Source organism: Delphinus delphis, chromosome 3 (assembly GCF_949987515.2).
Source record: "Delphinus delphis chromosome 3, mDelDel1.2, whole genome shotgun sequence".
Classification (NCBI taxonomy): Eukaryota; Metazoa; Chordata; class Mammalia; order Artiodactyla; family Delphinidae; genus Delphinus; species Delphinus delphis.
In genome coordinates, this window is record NC_082685.1 from 56,013,573 (window position 1) to 56,032,822 (window position 19,250).

The 19,250-nt window shown below is 43.6% G+C and overlaps 2 protein-coding genes across 3 annotated transcripts in view; both read right to left on the minus strand.

Annotated features, from left to right (window-relative positions):
- The window catches only part of LOC132423210 (protocadherin alpha-4), a 173,248-nt gene extending 154,210 nt beyond the window's left edge, over window positions 1–19,038 (minus strand). Inside the window, exon 1 of one of the 2 annotated variants that reach the window (XM_069540583.1) lies at window positions 16,648–19,038. In XM_069540583.1, the coding sequence (XP_069396684.1) occupies window positions 16,648–19,038 (2,391 nt within the window). Of the gene's footprint in view, window positions 1–3,520; window positions 5,933–16,647 lie in introns of those variants that run through there. The other variant, XM_060008687.1, reaches the window with a different exon arrangement.
- Window positions 9,886–12,294, minus strand: LOC132423211 (protocadherin alpha-3-like). Its single transcript, XM_060008690.1, has one exon. The coding sequence runs from the start codon at window positions 12,292–12,294 to the stop codon at window positions 9,886–9,888; it is 2,409 nt and encodes an 802-aa protein (XP_059864673.1).
- Window positions 19,039–19,250: the final 212 nt, after the last annotated feature.

Genomic DNA, 19,250 nt, shown 5'->3' on the forward strand with positions numbered 1-19,250 from the left:
AATTGAGCATATAATAAAGCCATTGAAAATCAAAAACAAAGAAAAATTTTACAAAGCAGCTAGAGGGGGATAAAAAAGATTACACTACCTGAACAATAAACTTGACAGCCATCTTCTCAAAATACTATGGAATGTCATCTGAAAGCACTGGAGGGAAAAATAACTTACAACACAGAACTTAATATTCAGCAAAACTATTCTTCAAAAGTGTTGGCAAAATAAGCATATTTCTCATATTCCATAGATTAAATAATTCTTTACCACCACTAAAAGAAATATTAAAGAATTTATTCATAAGGAAAGATATCCCAGAAAGAAACAAGAAAAAGTAACTTTAGGGACTTCCCTGATGGCACAGTTGTTAAGAATCCACCTGCCAATACAGGGGACATGGGTTCAAGACCTGGTCCAGGAAGATCCCACATGCCGTGGAGCAACTAAGCCCATGCGTCACAACTACTGAAGCCCGGACACATAGAGCCTGCGCTCCACAACAAGAGAAGCCACCGCAATGAAAAGCCCGCGCAACATAACAAACTGTAGCCCCTGCTGGCCGCAACTAGAGAAAGCTTGCCTGCAGCAACGATGACCCAACACAGCCAAAAATTAATTAATTAATTAATTTTTAAAAAAAGTAACTGTATAAAACAACAATAATAATGTAATCTGTTCCTAGAGTATATGTATAATTGAAAGGCATAATATTAAAAGAAAAAGTGAGAGCAAGTAAATGGAGTTATTATTCAAAGTCCTAGCATTGTCTGTAAGTGGCAAAAGTATTAGTTTAATCTATACTAAACAAGTCAATGATGCTTGTTATAGTATCCAGGAAATCAATAAAGAAATTAGTAAAAGAATGTATAACTAAAAAGATAATTCAGGAGAAAATGAAATAATTATAATATACTAATCCAAATGAAGACAAAAAAGAGGAGGAATAGAAGGGAATTTTTAATAATTTTTTAAAACCTACAGCAAACATAATTAATAATAAATTATTAATTTATTAATAATAAATAATTCATAATTATTTATAATAATTAATAATAAAATATGAACTTTCATTTAGAGTTCATAAATAGACAAGAATGTCCACTATTGCCAGTTCGGTTTAACAGAGTACTAGTAGTCCTACCCAATCCCATAAAGCATACTGAAGATATAAAAGATATAAGGATTGGAAAGGAAAAAATACAACTCTCAATATTTTCTGATAGAATGATTGTCTATATCAAAAAATACAAAGCACCTACAGACAAATTATTAGAATTAATAAATTATCTTAGCAAGTTAGCTGAATAACACGTCAATAGAAAAATACAAAATATTTTCATACGTATCATTAGTAAACAGAGAAAAGATTTTTAGCTTAAAGTTGATATTTATAATGATCACAAATGACAATTATCTAAGAGTAAATCTAATGAAAGATGTATATATAGGACCTCTACACAGAAAATTATAAAATATTAAGAACCATTACAGGTTATTTAGATACATAGAGCATGCTCATGAACCGAATGACATTATTGTAAAGATGTCAACTAGTTTCACGTTTCTCAGTAGATACGATGCAGTCCAAATCAAAACCTCACCGAGTTGTTTTTATGGAATTTACATACAAATTTAAGTGAAAATGAAAGAGGCAACATGACATTAATGAAAAAAAAGTCAAATAGATTACAACAATAACAACAAAAAGACCATGGTTATATAACAGAAAAGTGTTTTATAAAACATGTGGAACTCATCTTTTTCAAGTGGTCTTGCTTCAGTTGAATATCCTTGGGGAAAATTAATCTTGACCCCTATGTCCCAACAAAGACAAAAAATTCAAAATGGATTGTATATGTAATGTGACCAATTAAACAAAAGACACCACAAGAAATTATCTTCATGGAACAGGATCAAGAAGAAAAGAATGATAAGCTGAACTTAACTAAAATACAAAATTTCTATTCACCAAAGGACAAAAGAACAAAAAGAGAAGGCACAGTGTAGAAGAGTGCAAAATCAAGAAAGGGGTTATATACAGTATATGAAAAATTTCAAAAATCAGTAGACGAATACAACAGCATAGGAAAAATAGGTAGGAGACTTGAACAGCTACTGCACAAAATAGGATCTAAAAATGGCCAATAATAATAACACCAAAAGGTGTTCAACCTCAATTACAAATCAAGAAACATAAACACATCCAGCAAAATGGCAACAATATAAATAAACTAACAATGCCAAGTTGTGGAGATGAAGAAGAATAGGAATTCATACAGTGCTAGCATGAGTGTGAACAGGTAAAAGCATTTGGTGAAACTGATTGACATTATCAATTAAAGAAGAAGATACGTACATAGGTTATGTTCCACTAATCTCGATCGTAGCTAAATAATAGAGAAAAGTGTGTACATGGACATTGAAAATGTTACAAATATATTGATGGCAGAAATATGTGAAATAGACATAAAGAGAAATAATGTAAAATTCTCAAGAGTGGAGCAAATAACTCACACCCTATTCATAAAACAAAGTACCAGAGAACATAATAAATTAAATGAACTCCAAGTACATATGGCAATATGGATTATTCCATACAATGGTGAATGATAAATATGAAGAACACACAAACACATGCACACACATAACACATTTTGTGCAATTCCATTCAGATAAAATTTAGGAAACAGGTCAAAATCATTTATAAAGTTAAAACTGTGGCTACATTTGGGAGAGAAAGAGGGGAAAGATATTTGGGAGGTGCATTTTAGTGGCTTCTGGAGTGGAGGTAATAGAAGTTTTCACTTCCAAGTAGCTGATAGAGCTATAATATTCATTCTGTGCACTTTTCAGTGTATTATGAGCAAATAACAAGAAAATGCTCTCTAAAAGCTGATTACAACTGAAAACAAGTAGGTGAAGATAGTAACCACAAAATTTATAACACTAGTTATAATATGCATTGAATAATTAAGAATAAAAACAAAACAACATGTATTGCCTTAGTGTCCTGTAATTCTAAAAGATTTTAGTTTAAAAAGGTATGTAAGAAGTAAACATTTAATTCAGAGAAATTTGGTTCTGAGAATTTTTTTAATTAAGAAGAAATTGATAGAATTAAAGAATATGAGGGACTTCCCTGGTGGCTCAGTGGTTAAGAATCCGCCTGCCAGTGCGGCAAACACGGGTTGGAGCCTTGGTCCGGGAAGATCCCACATGCCACGGAGCAGGTAAGCCCGGTTGCCACAACTACTGAGCCTGCGCTCTACAGCCTAGTTGCCACAACTACTGAGCCCGTGTGCCACAACTACTGAAGCCCGCGTGCCTAGAGCCCGGGCTCCGCAACAAGAAGGCACCGCAAAGAGAAGCTCACGCACCGCAACGAAGAGTAGACCCCGATAGCCGCAACTAGAGAAAACCCGCGTGCAGAAACGAAGACCAAATGCAGCCAAAAATAAATAAATAAATTTTTTAAAATTAAAGAATATGAGACTTCAGAGTAAATAAAGGATATTTATACACTAACCTTTGAAAGAGATTCCTCAGTTGCTGGCTGCTGATCCTCTCTGTCCCCAGAGTCAGGTACACTGGGGCTGAAGGCCATGAGATCTGCTTTGGGCGGCCCCTCCCCAGAGCACACCTTCTGCCGCCTCTGCTGCGAGTAAGACCAGCTCCCCACCGCGCTGGAGCACACCAGCGTGGGCTTCCCGGGTCCGCACGCGCCCTCGCTGGGCGGCGCCGAGCACCGCAGCGCCGTGTACAGCAGCAGCGTGAGCACCAACAGGCTGGACACCGCGCAGATGGCGATGATCAGGTACACGTTCACATCCACCAGAGCGGCCTCCGCGCCAGCGGCGCCCGTCGACGCCCGCGAAGAGGCCTTGGGCGCCTGACCGCTGTCCTCCAGCGACAGCAGCACGGTGGCCGTGGCCGTCAGCGCCGGCTCGCCGTGGTCCTTCACCAGCACCAGCAGGCGATGGCGTGGCGCGTCCGCCTCGTCCAGGGCGCGCGTCGTGCTGATCTCGCCCGTGTACAGCCCCACGCGGAACGGGCTGCGCGCGCCACCCACCGCCGGCTGCAGCTCGTACGACAGCCACGCGTTGTAGCCCGAGTCCGCGTCCACCGCGCGCACCTTCGCCACCACGTGGCCCGCGCCCACCGACCGCGCCACCAGCTGGCTCAGCGCGCCCGCCCCGCCACCCGGCCCAGGCAGCAACAGCGCGGGCGCGTTGTCGTTCTCGTCCAGCACGAACACCTGCAGCGTCACGTTGCTGCCCAGAGGCGGCACGCCCGCGTCGCGCGCGCTCACCTGGAACTGCAGCAGCTCCAGCTCCTCGTGGTCCAGCGGCTGCAGCGCGTACACCTTGCCGCTCTCCGCGTGCACCGACACGTAGCTCGACAGCGCTCGCTCGCCCACCCTCCGCTCCACCAGCGAGTAGGACACCAGCGCGTTCTCCTGAGCGTCCGCGTCCCGCGCCGACACCGTGAAAATGTGGCAGCCGGGCGGGTTGTTCTCCTTCACCAGCACCGTGTACTCAGGCTGCGCGAACGCGGGCGCGTTGTCGTTGACGTCGGCCACCTCCACGGACACGCTGGCTGTGGCCGACAGGGAAGGCGAGCCCCCGTCCCTCGCGGTCACCCCCACCTCATAGTTCGCCACACTCTCGCGATCCAAGGCGCTGTCCAGCACCAGCGAATAGTAATTCTTGAAGGTGGACACCAGCCTGAAGGGAACACTGGGCGACAGGGTGCAAGTCACTTGCCCATTGACACTGGAGTCAAGGTCGGACACACTTATCAAGGCGATGACGGTGCCCAGTGGAGCGTCTTCCCTAATTGGGAGGGACAAGGACTTGAATTCCATTACTGGGACATTATCGTTGGTGTCGCCAACTTCCACCATAACTGTACAATGGCCAGAAAGTGGGGGCTGCCCCTTATCAATGCCCTCTACAAGAATTTCATAGGATTTGCTTTCTTCAAAATCGATATATCCCTTTACCATAATTTCTCCAGTAATTGGATCTATGTAGAACTTGGATTTCACATTTGGTAAAATATCAGTTGAGAATGAATATGTAATATTCCCATTCAAGCCTTCGTCTAAATCTGAGGCGTTAAGTTTAATTACCAACGTTCCATTAGGAACATTTTCCAGTAATTTCACTTCATAGAGTGTTCTGTCGAAAGCTGGGGCGTTGTCGTTGGCGTCCAGCACTTTGACGAGTAACTGAACGGTGCCAGTTAGCTCAGGTTTGCCGCCATCAGAGGCGGTAAGCACTAAAAAAATCTCCGGGGCTTCTTCTCTGTCTAAAGGTTTCCTTAATACTAACGCAAGACGTTTTACTCGCTCTTCATAGGATGGCTTTTCCAGCGAGAAATAGTCACTGGGGCTCAGTGTGTAAGTCAGCAGAGCGTTGGCCCCAATGTCTGCATCGGAGGCGCCCTCTAGTGGAAACCGAGAGTCAAGCGGCCTGGATTCAGCCATAAACAGATTCTTTTGCGTTCCCGGGAACACAGGAGGATTGTCGTTTATGTCCTTCACCTCCACCTCCACGTGGAACACCTGCAGCGGCCGGTCCACGATCACCTCCAGGTGGATGCTGCACTCCGCGCTCCGCCCGCACAGCTCCTCCCGGTCGATCCGAGAATTCACAAACAAAATGCCATTCTGCAGATTTACCTCCAGAAGGTCCCCGCGGCCTTTGGACGCCACCCGGAACAGACGCGGCACCAGCTCCGCCAGCTCCAGCCCCAGGTCCTGGGCGATGCGGCCCACGAAGGTGCCGTGTTTGGCCTCCTCCGGGACGGAGTAGCGGACCTGGCCGCTCCCGACCTTCCAGGTTGCAAGGAACAGAAGTGAGAGCAGCAAACGCCGGTAGTCCTGGCCGATTCCCCAGGAAAACTCCATCTCAAGCCCGCAGTGCTTTGTTCTCATGAAGGGGGTCTTGTTTCAAAATGAAGAGATATCTCCTGCCCGTTCAGTCCAGTCCCACTGCATCCTCCATTTTTCAGCATCTGGATGGTGGATGCAGCTTCTTTACAGTAAGAATAGGAGGGATTTTTTTCCTTTCTTTCTCGCTCTATCGGATCAATTTTATGGTACAGAGCGACATCATGTGGCTCCAAACCGTAAGTAACAGATTCTGGAAATGCATACTCTAAGTCTTAATTATTCTTTCATCCATTCCGCCTTTGGAGAATAGAATCTCATTTTGTACTACTGGGGTACACATTTTGCACCACTGATTTATTGTGATCCTTAGTTTCACCACAGGAACAGCTTTCACTTCAGTGGAAATACTTTTTTCATAGAAGTTTTAAGTGTTTACAGAGACCGAACTGTAGTTAACATAGCACTTTGCAAATATACAACTGGTAAAGTGTTGGTTAGGAAATTCATGACAGGTTTTGTGTGTGTGTGTGTTCCTGAGAGTGATGAAAGGTAGTTATTAATGATGACACACTCTTCATCATTGGATTTTACATTCCCGGTGTTGAAGATTTCAGAGAATTAAGCTCTAGGAAAACTCTGATCTCCAAAATAAGTCATTGAAAGAGAATATCAAAAATGTTTGAAAAAGGAAGCAAAGACCATCAGCACTTAATTGAAAGTCTTCCTTGCTGTGGACAAGGAAGCTTTAACAAGGAAGCAGGATGTTTTGGTATATAATTTGTGTTGGGAAGTATTCCAGATAATTTTATTCAATGGAACCTATTCACCTCCCATGAGCAAGATGGGTATTCTCATTTTGTCTCTTACAGTTTATAAATGCTTGCTTGTTCTCCAGGATCTAATATGTCTCAACTTGTATCCTCTCCTACAGCACTCATATATTTTAGTCAAAGTGGACAATTTCCTGCTTCCAATAACATTTTTCATGAAACAGATATACTCATTTCATTCCCTGCCTAAGTAATATCCATCATTTCCAAACTCTTCTCAAAGCAGTTTCCCCCATTATATAACAAGTTAAAACTTCCCTGACCAACAAAGACTTTCATGATTAAGCCAATTGGGCAGGCATCTTCATTTCCTTTTATACTATAGCATCTAGATAAAATCACTTGGGACATTTATTACATTAACTTCTCTTTTGTAGGTATTTGGGTATGTGTGTCTAATCCTCCATTTTTGAAATATAAACTTTTAAAGAGAATATTTGTGTTATAATTGTTTAATAGCTCAGAATACTTACTGAATATTTGCTGAACATTTACACTATAGAATGGTTTGGTTTTCTTCAACTGCTTAATAAAATGCATTAAATTAAGGTGGTCATGCAGCTAGTTAAGAAATATGATATCTCAGCAACCTCTATAATTTTCCAGAGATACAAAAATATTTTCCTTAGACATTGCTCTACTTAAGGTATATTTCAATTTCCATATTGAAAACCTGGATTTTAGCTTAGTTTTCATTCCAGTTCTTGGCAATCATGATCTTTGAGACATTAATAGTTCTAATGGTCAATAAAGAATTCCCAAATAATAGAGCATAATATATTTTCCTGACACACACAAAACAATATAGAAGGACATGATGGTAGCTATTTTAAAACTTTCTTTGACTTTTATGTTCATAAACCTCTTACTCCATAGTTGTCTAAGACAAAAAAAAATCAATCTAGTGAAAATAGCTCTAGGCTCCCATTCTATGAAAAGCCACACTGCCCCCCCATTTTTTCTGAACTAAAACATAAATCAAAGTAGTTTCACTGTTCCAGTACCCAAACTGCAGATTTGTGCAAAAGGATTAGTATCAAACACACTGAAAGGAAGTGAAAAGGACTCCCTGTCCATTTACTTTATTTTGCAAGTAATTAAATGTATAGATGAGGTATGCAAAAGAATAGAAAGGATATTTATTTGGGAGCTATTCACTATTTAACGGGTATAGAGACAACACATCTCTAAAGGGAAGAACTCAAAAGTCTTTAAAATGTCTTATTAGCTGAGAATCATGTTAGTCAAGAAGTTGAAGAGGAGGACTTCCCTGGTTGCACAGTGGTTAAGAATCCGCCTGCCAATTCAGGGACACGGGTTCGGGCCCTGGTCCGGGGAGCAACTAAGCCTGTGCACCACAACTACTGAGGCTGTGCTCTAGAGCCTGTGAGCCACAACTACGAAGCCCACGTGCCACAACTACTGAAGCCCGCATGTCTAGAGCACAGCGTGCTCCGCAACAAGAGAAGCCACCATAATAAGAAGCCTGCACACCGTAACAAAGAGTAGCCCCCACTCGCCGCAACTAGAGAAAGCCCGTGCGCAGCAACAAACACCCAACGCAGCCAAAAATAAATAAATTTATTTAAAAAATAAAACTATATGCCCATTTGTACTAAAAAAAAAAAATTGAAGAGGGGAGCTGGATTTGAAGACTGAAGTCCCACATCCTGGAAGACAAGAACTCTGGATGGCCCTATTATTCACAATAGGATGAAAATGATACCTAATAAAATAAATAGTGAACTGAGGTTGGACATGCTGTGGCTCATACTTGATGGACAGGAGGCCACAAAGGACAGTGCCAGAAAGAGGAAATGGAAGTGGAAAAAAGGAGGATTATGTATTTTATATGTTGGCCTATCCCACAATGTAATTGAGTATTAATCAGGTTTCACCAAGGAAACTTGAACAAGGAAGTAGGAAGTTGTAGTACATAACTTGTGTGGAAAAGTATTCCACACAATTAGAATGGAATACACCAGAGCAAGGTTGATATCTTCATTTTTGTCTCTAATGGTTTAGAATACTTGCCCATTCTCCAGTCACTAACATACCTAAGCTTTGGTTTCCAGTGGCAAAGAAACTTCAATGGGAGACCAACTATTTACTAGGGTAACTGACCAAATACCAAATAGGGGAATGAATGGAAAATAATTTCACTTCCAGTTATTTGGAACTTTGTACTTGCTACATGACACACATTAATAGGTTGGTATTCAGAGGAGGGTCACCAGTAATAACATTGACTTATTGAATTTTTTGGACATTAGCATCATTAATACTGCATGTAAAAGAGGTTAATAATAAATAAGTTTTGCTAATTGAATAGTTTTAAAATGAGGTATACAGTATTTTTCTCTACACTGTTCAGATAGAAAATAATATTTCTTAACAAGATTAATAATATTCTTTCAAACGCAATATTTTCTAAATTATGATATACTAAAGAGAGTATTAAAATTTCACTTCCTATTGATTTCTTAATGTTTACTAATAAAAAGTAGTGAGAAACAGAAGAGAGAAAATGATACAATTCTAAAAGCAATAAATTTATTATTCTAACTTTTTTTTAACCCAATTGGAAAACTAGCAACAATACACAGTATTGCCAAATGTGAGCACAAAAATTAAAACAATCATGTTCAAGTAGAAAGAAGGAACTGAGAATACAGATAAATGGATAAGTGAGTAAAAGAGGCTCTATAGGAGACAACAGGCTTAATAATCTAATGCTTGAAACTGAATATGTAAAAGCATAATAAAAAGGAAGAGTGTCAGTGACATTTGGACTAACATCCAGTAGGAATTTCCAATAAAAAGTGTCATAAGTTACTGAAGCATTGTGCAGGTATTAGCATACCACAGTTTAAGTCAAATATTCTAATCAATTCAATTTACCCTGGAAAATATATTTTGTTTCTATCCAGATTTGTAGCAATAAAATAATTCTACAGCGACTTTTAAAAACCTGCAAGTATGGGTCTTACCATTTATTGCTGATTCGGTTCAAAGCCATTAGTCACAAGAAATTCAAACACTTTAACCACAAAACCAATACCTTGAAAACTCTATTGACAGCAACAAGACTAATTAACTATTAAAATGTTTCCAAAGGAGTAGTAACGTTGAGAATTAAAAACAAAGACAGTTTTGAAAGGATTTTTAAAAGTTACTCACCTTAGCAGGAAGATCAACCTTCACATCCGTCTGCTCTTCTCTATCCCCACTAATGGGGCCTGGTGGAAGACAGGGGCTGAAGGCCATGAGGTCTGCCTTGGGCGGCCCCTCCCCAGAGCACACCCTCTGCCGCCTCTGCTGCGAGTAAGACCAGCTCCCCACCGCGCTGGAGCACACCAGCGTGGGCTTCCCGGGCCCGCACGCGCCCTCGCTGGACGGCGCCGAGCACCGCAGCGCCGTGTACAGCAGCAGCGTGAGCACAAACAGGCTGGACACCGCGCAGATGGCGATGATCAGGTACACGTTCACATCCACTAACACCGTATCCGCACTCGCGGCGCCGGACGACGCCCGCGAAGAGGCCTTGGGCGCCTGACCGCTGTCCTCCAGCGACAGCAGCACGGTGGCCGTGGCCGTCAGCGCCGGCTCGCCGTGGTCCTTCACCAGCACCAGCAGGCGATGGCGCGGTGCGTCCGCCTCGTCCAGGGCGCGCGTCGTGCTGATCTCGCCTGTGTACAGCCCCACGCGGAACGGGCTGCGCGCGCCACCCACCGCCGGCTGCAGCTCGTACGACAGCCACGCGTTGTAGCCCGAGTCCGCGTCCACCGCGCGCACCTTCGCCACCACGTGGCCCGCGCCCACCGACCGCGCCACCAGCTGGCTCAGCGCGTCCGCCCCGCCGCCCGGCCCGGGCAGCAGCACCGCGGGCGCGTTGTCGTTCTCGTCCAGCACGAACACCTGCAGCGTCACGTTGCTGCCCAGAGGCGGCACGCCCGCGTCGCGCGCGCTCACCTGGAACTGCAGCAGCTCCAGCTCCTCGTGGTCCAGCGGCTGCAGCGCGTACACCTTGCCGCTCTCCGCGTGCACCGACACGTAGCTCGACAGCGCTCGCTCGCCCACCCGCCGCTCCACCAGCGAGTAGGACACCAGCGCGTTCTCCTGAGCGTCCGCGTCCCGCGCCGACACCGTGAAGATGTGGCAGCCGGGCGGGTTGTTCTCCTTCACGAACACCGTGTACTCGGGCTGCGCGAACGCGGGCGCGTTGTCGTTGACGTCGGCCACCTCCACGGACACGCTGGCCGTTGTCGACAGGGAAGGCGAGCCCCCGTCCCTCGCGGTCACCACCACCTCATAGTTGGCCATACTCTCGCGATCCAAGGCGCTGTCCAGCACCAGCGAATAGTAATTCTTGAAGGTGGACACCAGCTTGAAGGGTACATGATGAGTCAGGGTGCAGGTCACCTGCCCGTTGGCACCGGAATCGCCGTCGGAAACACTGATCAGAGCGATTACCGTTCCTAGTGGAGCATCTTCTAATACAGGTAAAGAGAGTGATTTGACAACCAACTCAGGTACATTATCGTTGGTGTCCAAAATTTCCACTACAACCGTGCAGTGATCTGCCATTGGGGGATTTCCTTTATCTGTTGCTTCTACCTGGATTTCATATAACTTAGTGAACTCGAAATCTATGTTACCCTTTACACTGATGTATCCATTAACAGGGTCTATGTGGAATTTCGACAAAGTATCTGCTGACATGTCTGTATTGAAAGAATACACAATGTCCTTATTTATCCCTTCATCCAAATCAGAGGCGTTAACAGTCACTACTAGGGTACCGTTTGGTGCATTTTCAAATAATCTGACTTTGTAGATCGTGCTCTCAAACTCTGGGGCATTGTCGTTTACATCTACAACGGTGATCTTCAGTTGAATAGTACCAGTGAGTACTGGTTTCCCACCATCAACTGCTGTTATAAGTAAGTGATGCTCAGGAGTGACCTCTCGATCTAAAAGTTTTTTCAGCACAAGTCCAAGGGATTTAATTTCCACATAATTTCTTTTAACATCCAAGGTAAAATATTCATTGGAGTTAAGAGTGTAGGTCAATAGCGAATTAGCTCCGATATCCGCATCTGATGCGCCCTCTAGCGGAATCCGAGAACCAGGCGGCCGGGATTCATAAATAAACAAATTTTTTACTGCCTTTGGAAAAACCGGCTGGTTGTCGTTAATGTCCTTCACCTCCACCTCCACATGGAACACCTGCAGCGGCCGGTCCACGATCACCTCCAGGTGGATGCTGCACTCCACGCTCCGCCCGCACAGCTCCTCCCGGTCGATCCGAGAATTCACAAACAAAATGCCATTCTGCAGATTTACCTCCAGAAGGTCCCCGCGGCCTTTGGACGCCAGCCGGAACAGGCGCGGCACCAGCTCCGCCAGCTCCAGCCCCAGGTCCTGGGCGATGCGGCCCACGAAGGTGCCGTGTTTGGCTTCCTCGGAGACAGAGTAATGGACCTGGCCGCTCCCTGCCTCCCAGAATAGGAGGTGCAGAACCGAAAGCAGTAGTCGCCAGACTCCCTGACCTTCTCTCCAGAAAAATACCATTGCAAGCGTTTTTCCAAATATTGGGTCGCTTTTGCATCGATCAAAAATTTTAAAATTTTTCTAGTTCCTTATTTTTCATTTCTTAATCATTCCGTGCACGTATTTAAGAGATGGTGAGGAAAACCAGCATCTTAGTACGTAATAAATGCTGCATATCTTTTGTGGTGAAATACCTTGCGGTCGACAGCGACATCATGTGGCTAAATGTGTAAGTATTAAATAAATGTATTTACCTTTTTTTCCTTCCATTGAACTTTCCCCCATTTTTTTTCCCCTGTAATTTCCTTCGAGCACTCCTCAAAGTCTTCATATTTTATCAAAATATATCCTTAGAACTTTTATGCTAATTCATGACTTTAAATTAGGCCAATCCATGGCATATAGTTAAATATAGTAAAATAGTGATTACTATTATAACAGTAGTGGACATCTTTTGGAAATATTTCCGATGTGACAAGTACTATTTCATTTGTTTTAATAGGGTTAGCCCATTAAATTCTCACAACAACCCTCTGAGGTAGGTATTAATATGATTCACTTTTTACAAACAGTGAAGTGGAAATGCATACAGGTTAAGTAACTTAAAAGTAATATTAACTGGTGATGTTGAGTAGGATCTCAATATGATTCAAGACTCATGACATTAACCACTTGGCCACAAAGTCTACATTTTACAGAAAAATCGGGTCTTTGATATTTGTAACCATCAAAACAACAGACCTTGAAAATTTTACTTCTACATTACTATGGCAATCGTTAATTTATAAAATATGTTTCTTACTTTGTAGAATGTCTACGAACCACTCCTGTGTCCTTTATCCAACAACTGCATCTTTGTTAGCTGTCTCAACTGTTTACATAAAGATGCCACAAGTCAGTCTTTTACAGTGCAGTTATTCTGTAAATTTGGTTTTTGTTGCATGAAAACACTGTGTGTTTGGATATTTGTTATAGTCACATCATACCAAGGAAAAGTATATTAGTTTTTTAAATTTACACATCACTTGTACATTTCAATTTACCTGTATATCTTAACATGTTCACAATATGAAATGATTCTGTTTTTAATAATCTCCACTCTGGATGAATTTCTGGATTCCAGTTTGTTAAAAAGTTGTTACTTGTAATAATTGGTGTTTAACCAATTATTAAAGAGAGAAAAGTAACTTTGGAATATGACTCACTCAATACATGTAAGACTAGGCAATGAAATATACTAAATGTCTCTGTAAAGTTAGTAAAAGGCATGCATTCTCTGAGCATTTGGAAGCTGAGCAAAGAAAATTCATGGGAAGAGGTTGAATTTAGAGAGGTAAGAGAATGCCCAGATTTTTGCTTATAGTCCTACTCTTTTTAAATGAAATCAAACGTGTGCTTTAAGGGAATTCCCTGGTGCTCCAGTGGTTAGGACTCCGTGCTTCCACTGCCAAGGGTGCAGCCAAAAACAAACAAACAAAAATTTGATTTAAATATTAGGAGAAAAGTTTTCATACCAGGTTTTCCATGTACTCATTGAATGCAAGACTGCATTGCAACTTACTCATATTTTATCATTCACATTTAGAATAGAATAAATTATCAATTAAATTTTAATGTATAAATAAGTGAATATTTTAAATTAACTTTCTCAAGAATATAAGTAAAGAGGTAAGTTACATTAATGATATTTGTTGATATCAAACAGATAATTTCTAATTGATTCTCTTGTACTAGTTCATGAAAAAGAAGTAAACATTTAATGGGTTTCCCTGGTGGACCAATGGTTAAGACTTCCAATGCAGGGGGTGTGGGTTTGATCCCTGGTCAGGGAGCTAAGATCCCACATGCCTCGGCACCAAAAAACCAAAAACATAAAAAACAGAAGCGATATTGTAACAAACTCAATAAAGACTTTAAAATGGTCCACATCAAGAAATCTTTTTTTAAAAAGTAAACATTTAAGAATTATTTTGGAAAAGAGTATATCTAGGAAATAATTAAGATATCAATATGCCAGTTAGTGCTTTGATGGATCTTGAAAGGTAGTAGCTAGTTTTAAAATGAGAGACAAAATTAAAAAGTTTTAAATATCATGGACTTCATATTGAGATGGCTTTCACAACTTACTGTAATACTTCACATTTCATGACATTTAAGAGTATACTATCTGCAAATTGGAATGGCACAGGGAATTTATAACAGAGTAGATTCCATAATGATTATTATGAGATGAAGTTAATACTAAAGGAATTATATGAGTTTAAAGTTGTGCTAATGTGTGGTTAAGGTATCAGTGAATAATATCTACTCTCACTTAGACATCTCTTTTGGCAACTGAATCAAGAAAATGTAAATAAGGAATAAGAAATCAAGAATTTATACAGTGATGTATTGTGACTCCTGGAGATATGGGCACACCTGGATATAATTTTAAATCTTACCATTTACCTAGAGTAGAAATGTAGTAGCCAGACTTCCAGTAGGACAGATTCCATCTGACCATTCACACTTTCTGTACACTAGTCTCAAGAAGGTGGTGAGTAGCTATAGTACTCTAGGTGGGATGACTCATCCCAAGAAAGAGCTTCAGCCATTTGTTTTTCTCTGTAAAGCCTCAGATGAACTTTTCTGATTCCCAGGAAATATATATTCACTGTATTTTGAGGCTTATCAACTCTAAGGCACTAATATATTTCCCACAGGAACAGATTATCCTTAAATAAAGTTCAGTATTTCCCCACCAAACTCCTCAATTCCTTTAATAGCAGATCCCAGATAGAAATTGATATTCTGGCCTATCTGTGAAATGGCTAAAGCTAAGATCACTTAGTGGAAGTTATTTCATGATTCATCAATTCATCATTTGGGAGGAAATAAACCAGCAAATAAGTAACGACAAAAGAGTAGTAGAAGACAGTAATTTCACCCCAAGACATCTTCCTTTTGTTGAAAAAAAAAGTGTTTTTAATTTCCCTTCCAAGTATAACATTTACTTATTTACTCATCAAGTTTAGTGTTTTAATTACCCAACATAGTAGTTACCAATGAAAATGTAGTCATTCAATGCCAGTCTTTGCCTTTTGGAAAAACTCCCAACATCATTAGGAATATAGTTGCTGCCAGGTGAAATTAAGTGAGCTCAGTCTTGGAAAATGTTATCACGGGCATAGTGTGTGGTACCAAAGGAAGGTGGTCAATCTCTGCACAGTGGGAGGTCTGCATACATTAGTCCAGTGATATACTTTAAGCGTGACTAAGCACCCCTACTAACATAAAGACTGGGTTAAAGTACTCTCCACTTGTATGAAGAAAAAGTCCCACCACCTGGCCACCCCACAATGTGACTTTAAAAACAAATTTTTTTTAATTAAACAAAATTGAGGGAGATATTTTTTCTCAATAAACTCTCTACTGTGCCTTAAAACTCTAAGGATTTTGCAAATGTGAAATCTTTTTACTACTGAAAGACATACCTAAGATTAGCAATGATTTCTAAGTGATGTCATGTGTTGTAATGAGTTATGATATATACTTTGGATGCTAGGCGTTAAAAATCTGTTCAGGCTGCTTTAAAATACATGAAAAGAAAAACTAACATATTAACTGTTGAATAAACAGATAAAGATAAATGAATTCTTTTTTTTTTTCTTTTTTTTGCGGTACGCGGGTCTTTCACTGTTGTGGCCTCTCCCGTTGCGGAGCACAAGCTCCGGACGCGCAGGCTCAGCAGCCATGGCTCACGGGCCCAGCCGCTCCGTGGCATGTGGGATCTTCCCGGACCGGGGCACGAACCCGTGTCCCCTGCATCGGCAGGCGGACTCAACTACTGCGGCACCAGGGAAGCCCGATAAATGAATTCTTGATCAAAAGAATAATTTAGGAAATTCCCAACATATTCTGACAGAATGGATGGTGTAAATTGAAAATATGTATTCCATAATCATCCTCTTTAAATTTTTTCCGATTGTGATTTTTTAATTTGAGAAAAAATATTTACACGTAATGTTAAGTTTTCAAATTTTGCTGAAGTGTTTTCTCAATACTTTAATCCTATTTTTCATGGCAAGATTTAATTAAGGAAAATCCAAAATGTAAAAATAAGAAAAGCATTTAAATTCTTCTCAATGCAAGAAATTGATTTCTAATTCACACCATATATTGCACAAGATAATGATACAAAATGAAAGCAGAGCTATGAATCAAAATAATAGAATGTGTATGGCTGATTCATTTTGTTGTGCAGTGGAGGCTAACACAACGTTGTAAAACAACCGTACTCCAATAATAATTATTTTTAAAAATTAATAGAATCATAGAGAACAAAGAAAATAGAACAATTTCAGAGCCGACAGAAAAAAAAATTAAAAGACTCACCTTTCCGAACTGTTCTGATTCCGAGAGTTGTTGCCTTTCTTCTGCTGAGTCTGGACCTTGAGGTAAGCTGGGGCTGAAGGCCATGAGATCTGCCTTCGGCGGCCCCTCCCCAGAGCACACCCTCTGCCGCCTCTGCTGCGAGTAAGACCAGCTCCCCACCGCGCTGGAGCACACCAGCGTGGGCTTCCCGGGCCCGCACGCGCCCTCGCTGGACGGCGCCGAGCACCGCAGCGCCGTGTACAGCAGCAGCGTGAGCACCAACAGGCTGGACACCGCGCAGATGGCGATGATCAGGTACACGTTCACATCCACCAGAGCGGCCTCCGCGCCAGCGGCGCCCGTCGACGCCCGCGAAGAGGCCTTGGGCGCCTGACCGCTGTCCTCCAGCGACAGCAGCACGGTGGCCGTGGCCGTCAGCGCCGGCTCGCCGTGGTCCTTCACCAGCACCAGCAGGCGATGGCGCGGTGCGTCCGCCTCGTCCAGGGCGCGCGTCGTGCTGATCTCGCCTGTGTACAGCCCCACGCGGAACGGGCTGCGCGCGCCACCCACCGCCGGCTGCAGCTCGTACGACAGCCACGCGTTGTAGCCCGAGTCCGCGTCCACCGCGCGCACCTTCGCCACCACGTGGCCCGCGCCCACCGACCGAGCCACCAGCTGGCTCAGCGCGCCCGCCCCGCCGCCCGGCCCGGGCAGCAACAGCGCGGGCGCGTTGTCGTTCTCGTCCAGCACGAACACCTGCAGCGTCACGTTGCTGCCCAGAGGCGGCACGCCCGCGTCGCGCGCGCTCACCTGGAACTGCAGCAGCTCCAGCTCCTCGTGGTCCAGCGGCTGCAGCGCGTACACCTTGCCGCTCTCCGCGTGCACCGACACGTAGCTCGACAGCGATCGCTCGCCCACCCTCCGCTCCACCAGCGAGTAGGACACCAGCGCATTCTCCTGCGCGTCCGCGTCCCGAGCCGACACCGTGAAGATGTGGCAGCCGGGCGGGTTGTTCTCCTTCACCAACACCGTGTACTCGGGGTGCGCGAACGCGGGCGCGTTGTCGTTCACGTCGGCCACCTCCACGGACACGCTGGCTGTGGCCGACAGGGAAGGCGAGCCCGCGTCCCGTGCTTTTACCACCACCTCATAGTTCGCCAGGTTCTCGCGATCCAGGGCGCTGTCCAGCACCAGCGAATAGTAATTCTTGAACGTGGACACCAGTTTGAAGAAGTCATGGGGGGTCAGGGTGCAGGTCACCTGCCCGTTGGCACCGGAGTCGCGGTCAGACACCGTGATGAGGGCGATGACTGTTCCCAGCGGAGCATCCTCTCGGATGGGAAGTGAAAGAGACGTGATTGAGACTTCTGGTGTGTTATCATTGATGTCCACAAGTTTTACTGAAATTTTACAGTGCCCAGACATTGGTGGAGTCCCGTTGTCATACGCAATGACTTGAATCTCATAAGATTTCACTTCTTCGTAATCTAATTGTCCCTTAGTTCTGATTTCCCCTGAGCTGGGATCTATTTTGAACTTGGTCTTTATATTGGGGGACACATCACTACTAAATGAATACACAATCTCGCTGTTTGATCCTTCATCTGCATCAGAAGAATTTAATTTAATCACCAAGGATCCCTTTGCGATGTTCTCTAACAATTGTACTTTGTAAACTGATTGGTCAAAAGTAGGTTCGTTGTCATTCACATCTAATACCTTAATAAGCAATTGAACGGTGCCTGTGAGCTCAGGTTTGCCCCTATCAGTAGCCACCAGTAACAAATTAATCTCAGCAGTTTCCTCTCTGTCCAGAGATTTCCTCAGCACAAGAGACAAAGACTGGCTTAGTTCATCATTTGTCTGTATATCTAGAAAGAAAAACTCACTGGAGCTGAGCTTGTAGGAGAGAAGAGCATTTACTCCGACATCTGCATCAAACGCCCCCTCTAGAGGAAACCGCGAGTCAAGCAGCCTCGATTCGTGAAACCGGATAGTCTTTACTGTCACTGGAAATACTGGCGGATTGTCATTAATATCCTTTATTTCCACCTCCACATGGAACACCTGCAGCGGCCGGTCCACGATCACCTCCAGGTGGATGCTGCACTCCACGCTCCGCCCGCACAGCTCCTCCCGGTCGATCCGAGAATTCACAAACAAAATGCCATTCTGCAGATTTACCTCCAGAAGGTCCCCGCGGCCTTTGGACGCCAGCCGGAACAGGCGCGGCACCAGCTCCGCCAGCTCCAGCCCCAGGTCCTGGGCGATGCGGCCCACGAAGGTGCCGTGTTTGGCCTCCTCGGGGACGGAGTAGTGGACCTGGCTGCTCCTGGCCTCCCCTGCAGCGAGGAGCAGAAGCGAGAGCAGCAGACACCCGACCTCTCCGCCCCTACTCTTAGAAGACACCATCACCAATACTCAGCGAGTTGATCAAATTAGAATATCATATTTTGCAAAATTTTAAATATTGTCCTCTAGTCTCTGCTCAAGTCCTGCTGCTTCTCTTATTGTTCTGTCTCTCTGGAGTGACAAGAGGGCCCTGGGTATTTTTCTTCCTACAGAATACACTGTAGTAGACAGCGACATCATGTGGCCAAAATGTAGGCTCTACTATTTATTCT

Excerpts from the sequence above, each read along its gene's own strand:
- LOC132423211 (XM_060008690.1), bottom strand. The coding sequence starts at position 12,294 with ATGGTATTTTTCTGGAGAGAAGGTCAGGGAGTCTGGCGACTACTGCTT.